Source organism: Stenella coeruleoalba, assembly GCF_951394435.1.
Source record: "Stenella coeruleoalba genome assembly, chromosome: 21".
Taxonomy (NCBI): domain Eukaryota; kingdom Metazoa; phylum Chordata; class Mammalia; order Artiodactyla; family Delphinidae; genus Stenella; species Stenella coeruleoalba.
The window spans coordinates 19481280-19493514 of NC_137167.1; the positions used below are offsets into that span (position 1 = coordinate 19481280).

General features: G+C 36.4%; 1 protein-coding gene across 24 annotated transcripts in view; it reads left to right on the forward strand.

Moving 5' to 3' along the window:
* The window catches only part of PCM1 (pericentriolar material 1), an 88774-nt gene that overhangs the window by 18752 nt on the left and 57787 nt on the right, over positions 1 to 12235 (forward strand). For 14 of the 24 annotated variants that reach the window (XM_079909353.1, XM_079909354.1, XM_079909341.1 and 11 more), the window contains 3 exons: positions 4606 to 4783; positions 7542 to 7651; positions 10319 to 10535. In XM_079909353.1, the coding sequence (XP_079765479.1) occupies positions 4606 to 4783; positions 7542 to 7651; positions 10319 to 10535 (505 nt within the window). Of the gene's footprint in view, positions 1 to 4605; positions 4784 to 4946; positions 5037 to 7541; positions 7652 to 10318; positions 10536 to 12235 lie in introns of all 24 variants that reach the window. The other 10 variants (XM_079909355.1, XM_079909334.1, XM_079909351.1 and 7 more) reach the window with 1 other exon arrangement.

Consider the following 12235-nt stretch of genomic DNA (forward strand, 5'->3'; position numbering starts at 1 on the left):
AAAATGCTGTCCCTTAGTGTTTTTTCCTTTTCTGCTTTCTTATTCTCCGCTCCATGGATTATGTGTGGCAGCTGTTTTTAATTTGTATTAACAAAGGACTTGAAACTTAATCCATTTTCCTTTTTTTGCTGTTGAGAACTCAAAATATAACACATTCTTAAACCTTGACCATTAGTTGCCTTTTGTTTCTGATATTTGTGTTCATGGATTAAGATGGTATTTTTAAGTTTTGTCTTATTTCCTGTAGTCATTCATTAAAGAAAGAAAAAATAGAGCAAGCAATTAGCTTTCCTGTTTTTTTAATAATGAAATATTGGGTTGGCCAAAAATTTGTTTGGGTTTTTCCCTAACATCCTATGGAAAAACCCAAATGAACTTTTTGACCAACCCAATATTTTTAGTGTTTTTTTGTTTATATTTTTCTTCCCATTGGAAATCCCTTCTTCCATTCTGTTTTTAAAAAAATTATTCAGTTGACTTGTTTCCTGATGTTTTTGCTACTTTTTTCTCCAAAGTTTGCTGTAAATGTTCTTTCTTTTAATTTTCCATGATTTGCATAAAGACACTCAGGAAAGGTTTAAAGACAACTATTTGTGTAGTTCCACTTAAAACAGTTTGGAAAAAAATGGCATTTGTAAAAGTGCTCATATTTGACAGGAGTAAAGTACTATTTTAATAATTGAGTATAGATAAGACCAATTTCCTATGTTTTATTACTAGCTTATTACCTAGGATTAGGCTTTCCTTTCTGTTATGTACATATTTTATATTTTTGTGGCGTTTAAAAATGACAAAGTTTAACCTCTAGATATTATGGTGTCTCCCCGCTCTCCCACAAGAGTTTGAAGATATAGTTTGAAGTCAGCTATAGTGATCTTACTATAAAGTGTTAAGCAAAAGGTGTCCCAGTTCAACAGAATAGTAAAGTAGCTGATTATTTTTAAAACTACTAGCATTGGAGAAGAGAAAGTGAATGGGGGGAAATAGATCCTTTGGAACTTAATGTTCCTTTCTTAAGTCTTCTGAATAGTGACAAACAGAACTTGAGTTGACAGTTACTACAGCATAGCATCTTCCAGTTTTACTTTTTTCCCCTAAGGCATTAGGTTTGCTTTTAAAAACCACTTTTCTGTTTTAAGTTTCTTTGAATAATGTCCTTATAAATATTATTTTCTCTTGAACTTCTTTCTGGAGTTTATTTTAATTTGATTCTTTTTAATCTTTTGATTCTTTGGGCCATCCTAGGGTAATTCTATCAGTACTGTGTTCATAAAATGATTTCATTTTCTTAGAAAAAACCCTAATTCCCACTGACTGACTTTATTCTTTCTCTGTTATGCAGAATCTGTTGTTCTCCCCACCTACCTTCATTCCCTCCTTAACATCCTTTCAAAATGTAGTATTCTGTTAGAAGACTAGGGAAAAAAGTTGGTGTCTTAACTGAGGTTCAGAGCTTAAAGCAACCTTGTGAGTTGCAGCTTGATAGGAGATAATTGATATTCTTGAGTTGCCTACAAGGGCAGAGTCCATTTTATGAAATATTTTATAGACACGATGACGTTGCATAATTTTTAAAAAGAGCTTTCCCTGAATACCCATGCCCTCATTGTTTTCCCATACTCATCTTTCCCCCACGCTTAATCTCAGCTCTTAGAGCATTCATAAGCTTTTAAAAATACCATCTACTCATTTTTTGCTATTGTTTTTATCATTTCTAGTTACTTCATGTGGACTAGATTTGTCTCCCAAACTAGACTATGCTTCTTCAGAGAGAGTTTTAAATACAGAAGACATAGTCTATGGATGTAATTTTGGGGCAGATAGTATGATGTGAAAAAAACACTAACCTAGAACTTAGGAATCTGATTTCCCCTCACTGTGATATTGGATAAATCACAGCTTTATCTTCTCTGGGCTTATAGTTTCTCACCTTTCAGATGACAAAACTTAGAATACATATTAACTGAAGTACTTTTCAGCCATAAAAATATATTTGGATCCATGAAGAATTATTGGAAGAACATCAGTTGAGTAGAGGAAAGGAAGACTTAGGGTTTTCTGAAATGTGTTACCTGTATGCAACTCGAGATTTCATGCTTAAGTTATTATTTTTTTTAATTTGTAAACTAAGAATGTACTTACTGAAAGTGACTCAAAACGTTTAAATGAAAATATGTGTTTGAAGGATGCGTATAGTCCTGGCCTCCTTTTTTGGATTTCTATTCCATGTACCATCTTCTTGCCATGTTTTTATCCCCAGGTATTTTTATTACCATTTTCTCATCTTCCCTTTCTTTATATTTGATTGTAGTTCCACCCACCTCCCTCAGTTCATCTTTTCAAATTATTAGTCTGAAACGTTATTTATGTGGATGGAAAAGTTATTAAGCAGTAATAAAACTCCACTAATTTCAAAAATTGTTGGGAATTCATCTTTGGATTAGTGAAAAATCTGAAGTTCAGAATTCTTTATAATTAGAGTATCAAAGTTTTGCAAATAAATGTGACTAACAAGGATTAAAGTTCTTTTTAAAAGTTTGCATTTTAAAGGGCAAGAAACCATAATATTAAATTGTTTAGTAAGTTCTTCAAAATTAGATAGCTTTAAGGTTAGCTTGAGGTCTAAACTATTTTTGAGATGGGAGGATTATGAATTAGATGGAGATAATGCATTCTTGATGGTTTTCTTTTTTCCTAGATGACTTTTTGCCTTATTTGTGTAATGTTTCTCTTCTTAGTCATTTATCACTGATGCTTTGTTGGAGTATTTGATTGATGTCAACCTGGAGAGATTTCTCCAAGTTGTTCCACTGAAATCTGTACCTGATTGGGTTTGGTTTTATATTTTACCAGTGACTTTGATGAAATTAATTTGGATCAGATCTGAGATGGCTACCTATCTCAGATTGATAGTTATCTCTCACCCTTCAAATTATTTTTTCAAGATGTAAGTAGTCTTGAAATGAGCAAGAACTAAGAAGGTGAATTTTCATAGGAATGAATGTAATGTTAACTAGGTAACTCCACTTGTATAAGATGGGAGAGAACTGGGTAAATTGTACTTGATTTGAAAATGGCTTTAGTTTATTGGAAAGTCTCCAGTAAATACTAGCTTAACCAAGGTACATTATTTCTCTTCCATATTCATAAAGTCTAGTTGGCCAGTCCTGGATAGAGCACTGACCTGGCTTCTCTGATACCTACATCAAACATTCTAACTGTAGTCTTCTACTTCCTATTTGAGCTTCCTTTCTTTGAGTTCTTAATTCTGAGCCATGTAATTATTTTTATTGCTTGCCAAGTTATCACAGTTACTCATTCTTATTTACAATACTAATGAGTCCTACTTGGGGAGGTAAAGAGAAGAGGTTTTTGCAAAGTATTGTTAAGGAATGTTACCCAGAAGAGAATTTCTCTGGAGCCGTCTGTGTTCTCCATAATTTTTCTTGGAATCAAATGTACATAGGGAGAACAGATCAGTTCATTTTTACTTTGAAAAGAAATCACTGAGGTTTATTTTCCTTGTTAACTTTGGTCAGAGCCAGGGGAGATCATTCATTTAAAGTCTCCAATTTGGTAGCAATGCACATTTAAAATTGACTATTTCTAAGTTAATAGAAATATTTTATGTAAATATTAGCTAAAATCATTAAACTTTTAAGATACAGAATTTTTTAAAAGGCAAATCAGTGATGAAAAATACCATTATGGTATACAGTTCATGCATAATTTGTCTTATTTATTGTTTCCAGGTTGTATTTAACTTTCTCTCTTTGATTAATCGACTTTATTTTTTCTGGTTGGGTTACACTTGAATAGTTTTAAGATTAACATTTAAAATTTTATAATTCCTTATAAGTGGCACCTATTTAATCTGTTCCTCTTTTAGGCAAAATGTTATCTTTTGGGGGGAATTTCAAAGTAATTTATGTCCTCAGACTCAGCATTAAATGAGCATCTTTTGAAAGAAAAAATAGTAATGATATCTTTGATGCAAAAGATAATATTTTTACTGTATGATAATATAAAGTGATGCAAGTAAATTAAAGCCTTTCACATCAAATAATCAAATAAAAAGTATATTTTAAAAATTTCCATCCGTAGTTAGAAAATAGTTGGTTTGTTTTTGTTTTGTTGGTTTTTAAACATCACTTCTAGGAATGGGGCAGAAGAGTTTTTTAGTCTGTTCTTTCTCCAGGGCTACTTTTAGGGCATTAGCCTGGTATGATCTGCTCTTCCTTTTCTGTAAGGCCTGGTCTGGATCCCTCATTCGTGTGTGTGTGTGTGTGTGTGTGTGTGTGTGTGTGTGTGTCGGCCTTCCTGTCTTCCTTTTTGTATGCCTTTTCTTTTATTTTCTTTTTGTTAATTCTTCATGCTAAGCATATGCATATGGTCTTTTACCTTGAAATTACCTAACTATCTAATTCTTAACATGACAGGCTGTCTCTGTGTCATCATTTTCCTCTTTCTCTTTTTCTTTCAAGTCTGTATCTAGGGTTGTATATTTAATACTAATTTATTATCTATGTATGTACCTTGCCGTTGATAGTTGAAATAGGAACATGGATTTTAAAAGATATAAGCGTTGTTGGTCTTATTTTTCAGGCCAGAGATCCTCAGCAGGAGCCTATGGAAGAGATAGAAAATTTGAAGAAACAACATGATTTATTAAAAAGGATGTTACAGCAGCAGGAGCAGCTGAGAGCTCTGCAGGGACGACAAGCTGCTCTTCTTGCTCTGCAGCATAAGGCAGAGCAAGCTATTGCTGTGATGGATGATTCTGGTATGCCACCATCTTAGAATGTTGTTATAAGTAAGGCTCAATAAATAATGATATGATTGCAAGGTGGATGCTGGTTATTATATAATTAGATCTTGATTGTTGTCTAGTTTAGAAACCTACATGTGAGGCTTACCCTGTCCTGTGCTTTTCTCTGGTTATGCAGAAAAGGTTGCAGGGACAACTCCTGGCCATCATACTGTACCGTGCAGACAGCCAGCTCGCTCTCCTTTTCATCAGAGAGTACCCTTAAGAGGTAAAAGGGACAGGATGTAGTTCTGTTTTTGTACCTCAAATTTATAGGGCTCTTGTTGCTTATATTTCTGCCTTTTGTACTTTATTTAACTAGGATTGCTGTACTTTGCTTGCCTGCCAAGGAAGGGTTAAAACCTTAAGTGAGACAGTGAATAAATGTAAGCTTCTTTGGCTTCTGACATGAGTAGTGAGGTATCAAATTGTATGCACTAGTTCCTTTGAACTAAATTTATATCCTATCCAGTCTCCCTGAGACTCAGAAATGTTCTTTTCTTTCTCCTTCTTTCCCTCATACCCATGTATCACTTAGATGGAAATTGTATTGAATTCTTTTTTTTTCATTTTTAAAAAAATTTCAGCTTTATTGCAGTATAATTGACATATAAAATTATAAGATATTTAAAGTATACATCTTAGTGATTTAAGTTTTGTATTTTTGGATCTTGTTTAAGAAACCTTTCCCCATCCTTTGTATTGAATTCTTTAGTATTGAGTCTAACTTTATAGTTTGTCTTGTTATTGGCAAACCTACGTGTTTAATTTCTCATTAAGTTGAAAACATATTGTTACTTATTAAAACTTAAAGCCAAATTATATTTTCTAGTAGTCTGTCATTACAGTCTAATAATAATTTATCTCCTGTGAGCTCTCCATTTTAGGTCCTTACTGTGGTTACCCTGTTGTTACTCAATTTATCATGTTGTCCACACCTAGCCCACTGGCTCAGCCTTCTGATCACTGTTATATGTAATTTAATTTTGCATTTTCATAAGGAACTTTATGACTTGCAAGTAACTTACTCTTTTGTAATAATTATATAGTCGTATAGAATATATATGGTATAGTATATAATAGTATATAATATGCAAATTTTCATCCCCATTTTTCCCTTGCAAAATTCAAAGTATCATTAGCTGTTAGATTTAGGAAAAAACAAAATATTTTAACAATGACAAATACAGTTCGGTTAATGACCAACTTTTAAAATATTTTTCAAGATTGGAGTATCAGATTTCAGAGACTTTCTTGTGATAGTTATGTTATTTCAAATAGTTATATTTACGTCATCTCATTTGATCACCACAAAACTGTAGGTTAGTCGCCAGGGCTTTTTTTTATAATTCTCACTTTAGAGAGAAGGAACTCTAACACAGAACTCGTGACTTGCCTAGGCTTATATGGAATTTTAGTAGAATCAGATTTCTTGAGTTCCAGGTCAGGGGTCTTCTATTTCTGAATATAAACCTTTATTTTTAAGTAAGCAGATAATCTTTCTTTCTTTCTTTTTTTTTTTTAATGTACTATTATGAGACAAGTACCAGGAGAAGAATAAACAGGAGTTAAAATTTGAATTTATTTTATGTACTGTTTCAAAAAGAATTTTAGGTTAATGATTGAAAACAGATTTTCTCTTGCATTTATGAGATTTTGCAGAAGAATACTGATGAGAAACAAACTTACAGTAATCTTTAGGTATATAAGAGAGGCAACATAATTGTCATGGGAAAGAGTGTTCCTTTAACCATTTAACTAGCAAGTTGTGTGTTATCTAGACTGTAATTGCTTTTTTTTGTCCCCAAGTACTTTGGACTGGATACATGGGAATCTACCCTGCCCTGTAATTCTAATTTCTCATTGAAAAAGCTAATATTTTCCTTCAAAACAGAAACAGTTTATAGTCATTGTCTCTTTTAGAGCTGGAAAGATAAGCATGGGGTGTTTGAGTAATAGAGAGTAACTATTATGAAAATTGTCATCAGAATACTGCCTTAGGAAGATAAAAACTGTGGTCTTTTAGTATGACTTGTATCACAAGCAACTCCTTCAATAAATTATCTGTTCTACAGTAGGGGTCGGCAAACTATATATAGCCAGCTGGATTTGGCCCACTGCCTGAAATAAGATTTTATGGAACACAGCTATGCCCATTTGTTTATGTATTGTATATAGTTGCTTTTGCCCCACAGTGGCAGAGTTGGGTAGTTGAGACAAGAACTATATCTCCACAAAGCCTAATATGTTTACTATCTGAATCTTTAAAAAAAGTTTGCCAGCCCCTGTACTACAACACTGATTCTGTTGGGGAGGTGGGGATTGAGACTGGTCAGAATTAGCTGTGCTTTTTCAGACGAACCACTTTGCCCGCCACGCCTCCAACCCAACCTGGTGGACCTTCCCACACCCAGACTCTGTTGAGTCACTATTCTTACTTGGGATGTAACAGTATCCCTCCTTGAATGTTGGGACAGAAAAAGATGAACCACTATACTAGAGTTTTGTGAGTGTCCCTTTATTTTCAGGTTAGGTGGAAACTTATAAAATGATTGGTTGACAGATAAATCTGAGGGTTAACTAGTTTCAAATAACGTTGAGATTTTTTAAATTTCTTTTTTCCCCCCAAATTTCTTTTTAGCGTCTCAGAAGTTAAAGTGTTGTTTTTTATTTATTTGCTTTAATGAATTATTAAATTATTTGCTTGAATGAAAGTTGTTAACTTCCTTTCCAGCTGTAACAGAAACTACAGGTAGCCTATCTGGAGTCAGTATCACATCTGAACTAAATGAAGAATTGAATGATTTAATTCAGCGTTTTCATAATCAGCTTCGTGATTCTCAGGTAACTTCATTTTTTTTGTATACTGGATTTAAAATCACATTAACTAAAGCAGTGCTTCTCAAACTTTACTGAGCATACATATCACCTGGCATGATTGTTAAAAAATGTAGATTTCTGGTCAGTGGGATCCCCCCACCTCCAAAATTATGATTCATACATTTGGGGTGGGCTTCCCACCATGTGATTCCAGTGCTGGAAGTCTCGGGACTATGCTTTGGGAAACACTAATTTAGAGGAAATATCTACTTTGAATGAAGTGATTAGCGAAATTTCCCCTTTGTATGCTCCTAGATGACGCATTCTTATTTCACCTTTAAGATTGTTAATAGTCACAACTGTTAAACTTAAGTTAGTGTGAATCTATGCTTTTGCAATGTTTTACTAACAATTTTAAGGAAGTTCTTAAGTTTAATTACAGAGTTAATAAGTGTTATAATTTGATGACCTTTGTAAATAATGATATAAATGCAAAATTTCAGTCTGTTGAGTGAGAAAGGGTGAATTAGTACCTTCCGCTGGAAATGGGTATAATTGACAATGCATTATCTTCTGTCTGCTGACCCAAGTTTAAATGAAAGAAGATGATCTAACTACTTTGGAGAGTTATTTAGCAATATCTAGTACATTTTTTCTAGTGACCCTGTTCAAAAGGAGATGCATACAAGAATGTTCATGGCAGCATTGTATTAATAGCAAAGCAGAAACAATCTAAATGTCCATGAACAGGAAAATGGATTAGTAAGTTATGATATATACATAGAGTGAAATCCTGTAACCGATTACAGGAAATGAACCAGAGGTAATGAATGAAAATGCAAGTTTAAGAAGGATACCACTTAGCTTATGTTTTAAAATGTGTAGAGTGTGTTTTTTTTTTGTTTTTTTTTTTGCGGTATGCGGGCCTCTCACTGTTGTGGTCTCTCCCGTTGCGGAGCACAGGCTCCGGACGTGCAGGCTCAGCGGCCATGGCTCACGGGCCCAGCCGCTCCGCGGTACGTGGGATCTTCCCAGGCCGGGGCACGAACCAATGTCCCCTGCATCAGCAGGCGGACTCTAAACCACCGCGCCACCAGGGAAGCCCCAAGTATTTTTTTTTTTTATGGATACCTTCATAGGTATTACAAAATAAAAATACGCTTGAGAATGGTAGGTGTCTAATTCCAGATTGTGGTTATCTCAAGAGAGTAATGGGGTCAGGATTTCTATGTATAAAGCTTTAGCCATTATCTGTAATATATTTCTCTTAAAGAAAGAATTGATGCAAATGTGGCAAAATACTAAAATTTGACTAAGCTCAGTGCTGGTTACTCATTACATGATTCCCTAATCCTTAGTGGATTTTTTAAATGTTTCATAAATTTTTTTTTTTAGTAGCAAAGAAGTGATAGGAGAAACTGATAGGTTAAGAAGTTAAAGTTTATGATTGTGGTTCTAAAAAGATGGCAAGAGAATGAGATTTTTGAAGGTTTATTCTATATAAAATATGGCATTTCTAGCACTTAATTTAGATCCAGTTAATAACATCCAGTGAATCCCCACTGTGTAGTTATGTGTGTCTATAAAACAGTATATATATACTGTTATATAGATACGGTGGCACATCAGGGAATAGTATGTATATGATTTGGGAATAGGATAGGCATATATACTTACTGACCAGCACAACCTACACTAATGTTTATCTCTTTTTATAAAGAATATTTATGTATTTTTGGGACTTCCCTGGTGGCGCTGTGGTTAAGAATCCACCTGCCAATGCAAGGGACACGAGTTCGATCCGTGGTCCAGGAAGATTCCACATGCTGCGGAGCAACTAAGCCTGTGGGCCACTACTACTGAGCCTGCACTCTAGAGCCCACGAGCCACAACTACTGAGCCCACATGCCACAGCTGTTGAAGCCCGCCTGCCCTGGAGCCTGTGCTCCACAGAAAGAGAAGCCACTGCAGTGAGAAGCCTGCGCACCACAGCTAAGAATAGCCCCCGCTCGCCACAACTAGAGAAAGCCTGCGTGCGGCAACGAAGACCCAGTGCAGTCAAAAGAAAAAATGAGAGAGAATATTTATGCTGTTTTAATATATGATCCATTTTAAAAAAAATTTTATTTATTTATTTTATTTATTTTTGGCTGTGTTGGGTCTTCGTTTCTGTGCGTGGGCTTTCTCTAGTTGCGGCGAGTGGGGGCCACTCTTCATCGCGGTGCGCAGGCCTCTCACTGTTGCGGCCTCTCTTGTTGCGGAGCACAAGCTCCAGACACGCCGGCTCAGTAGCTGTGGCTCACCGCGGCATGTGAGATCTTCCCAGACCAGGGCTCGAACCTGTGGCCCCTGCATTGGCAGGCAGATTTCAACCACTGTGCCACCGGGGAAGCCCTATTTATGCTTTTTTTTTTTTTTTTTTGCGGTACGCGGGCCTCTCACTGCTGTGGCCTCTCGTTGTGGAGCACAGGCTCCGGACGCGCAGACTCAGTGGCCATGGCTCACGGGCCCAGCCGCTCCGCGGGATGTGGGTTCTTCCCGGACCGGGGCACAAACCCGTATCCCCTGCATTGGCAGGCGGACTCTCAACCACTGTGCCACCAGGGAAGCCCAATTTATGCATTTTTAAAATGAGATTGCAAGCTTTAGTCGCCTAATCTTTCTTTTCTTTCTTTCTTTTTTTTTTTAAAGCCTCCACCTGTTCCAGACAATAGAAGACAAGCAGAAAGTCTTTCATTAACTAGGGAGGTTTCTCAGAGCAGAAATCCATCAGTTTCAGAGCATTTACCTGATGAGAAAGTCCAGCTTTTTAGCAAAATGAGAGTGTTACAAGAAAAGAAACAAAAAATGGACAAGCTGCTTGGAGAACTTCATACACTTCGAGATGAGCATTTGAACAATTCATCCTGTAAGTAAATCTAAGCAGTGTTAGGTAGAGGACATGTAAGTATATATGCCAACATGTAATAATTCCTTAGTAAATATTTGGTGAATGAATAAACACATAGTTACTCAAGAAAATTATAATTTTTGTGGGGAAATAGGACTTGTATGTGAAAGTAACATACAAGTTTTTAAGTAACAAGGCAATGTATGGTAAAGCCAAATAGATGGTAGATCTGTTCTGTAAAATTCAGAAAAGGAAAAGAATGAATTTGGGCTTGAAAAATTGGTAGGATTTTATTTTATTTTTTATAAATTTATTTATTTGTTATTATTTTTGGCTGTGTTGGGTCTTCGCCGCTGCACGCGGGCTCTCCCCAGTTGCGTTGAGCAGGGGCCACCCTCCGTTGCAGTGCTCGGGCCTCTCACTGCGTGGCCTCTCCTGTTGCGGAGCATGGGCTTCAGGCACGCGGGCTTCAGCAGTTGTGGTGTGTGGGCTCTAGAGCACAGGCTCAGCAGTTGTGGTGCATGGACCCAGTTGCTCCACGGCATGTGGGATCTTCCCGGACCAGGGCTCGAACCCGTGTCCCCTGCATTGGCAAGCAGACTCCCAACCACTGTGCCACTAGGGAAGCCCGGTAGGATTTTAAATAAGGGAAAAGTATAAGAGAAGGTAACTGTTAGACACTTTGACATAATAATACTGCACTTTTTCGCATATCCAAAATTTTTCCTTAAGGAAAAGCTAAACCAAATTAGTACTTTGATTTTAAAACTATGAAACAGATTTAGAAAGTATTTATACAATAAAAACCTGAGATATGAAAAACTTATTTAGTACAGAAAGTCCCAAACACTCCCCATTTTTTAAAATACATAAATAGTTAGGTGGGACTAGGAAAGGCGTATAGTCATCCTAGGTATACTAGTTAAAGTTATACAACTATCCCTCAGTATCCATGGGGGATTGGTTCCAGCACCCTCACCCACACCCACACCCACACCCACACCCACACCCACACCCACACCCACACCCACACCCACACCCACACCCACACCCACACCCACACCCCTACGGATACCAAAATCTGAGGCTGCTTAAGTCCGTTATCTAAAATGGCATAGTATTTGCATGTAACATAAGCATATCCTCCAGTACACTTTAAATCATCTCTGGGTTACTTACAATACTTAATACATGTGAATGCTATATAAATAGTTACCAGCATGCTGCAGATTCATGTTTTGCTTTTTGGAACTTTATGGAATTTCTTTTTTCCTGAATATTTTCTATCTGCTTTTGGTTAAATCCGCAGATGCAGAACTCTTGGATATGGAGGGCTGATTGTACTAGTTATATAGGAAAGCCAATAGTCATCTTGGTTATACTGTAGGAACTGTCTTTTCTGCTCTACAGATTACTTGCCTTTGTCTAATTCAGATTCAGTTACTAGTCCTCACTTGGCCACCTACCTTCCCAAGCCTGGTCTCTGCCTCTTACTCAGACAGTTGGTAGTAGGAGCTGTAGCATTGGGTATTGGAATCAGTAGGGTCAACCCTAACTGGTCATTATTCTTTAGCATTCCAGATGCTGTCTTAATAAAGAACAGACAGGGATAGAAACATCATCTCTGGATCCCTGTACTTCACCCTAGTTGTCTGCCACCTTCAGAGAACTGTACTGTTTCTGCCCTGAGACGTGCTCCTTTCTTTTCCCTGACTTGT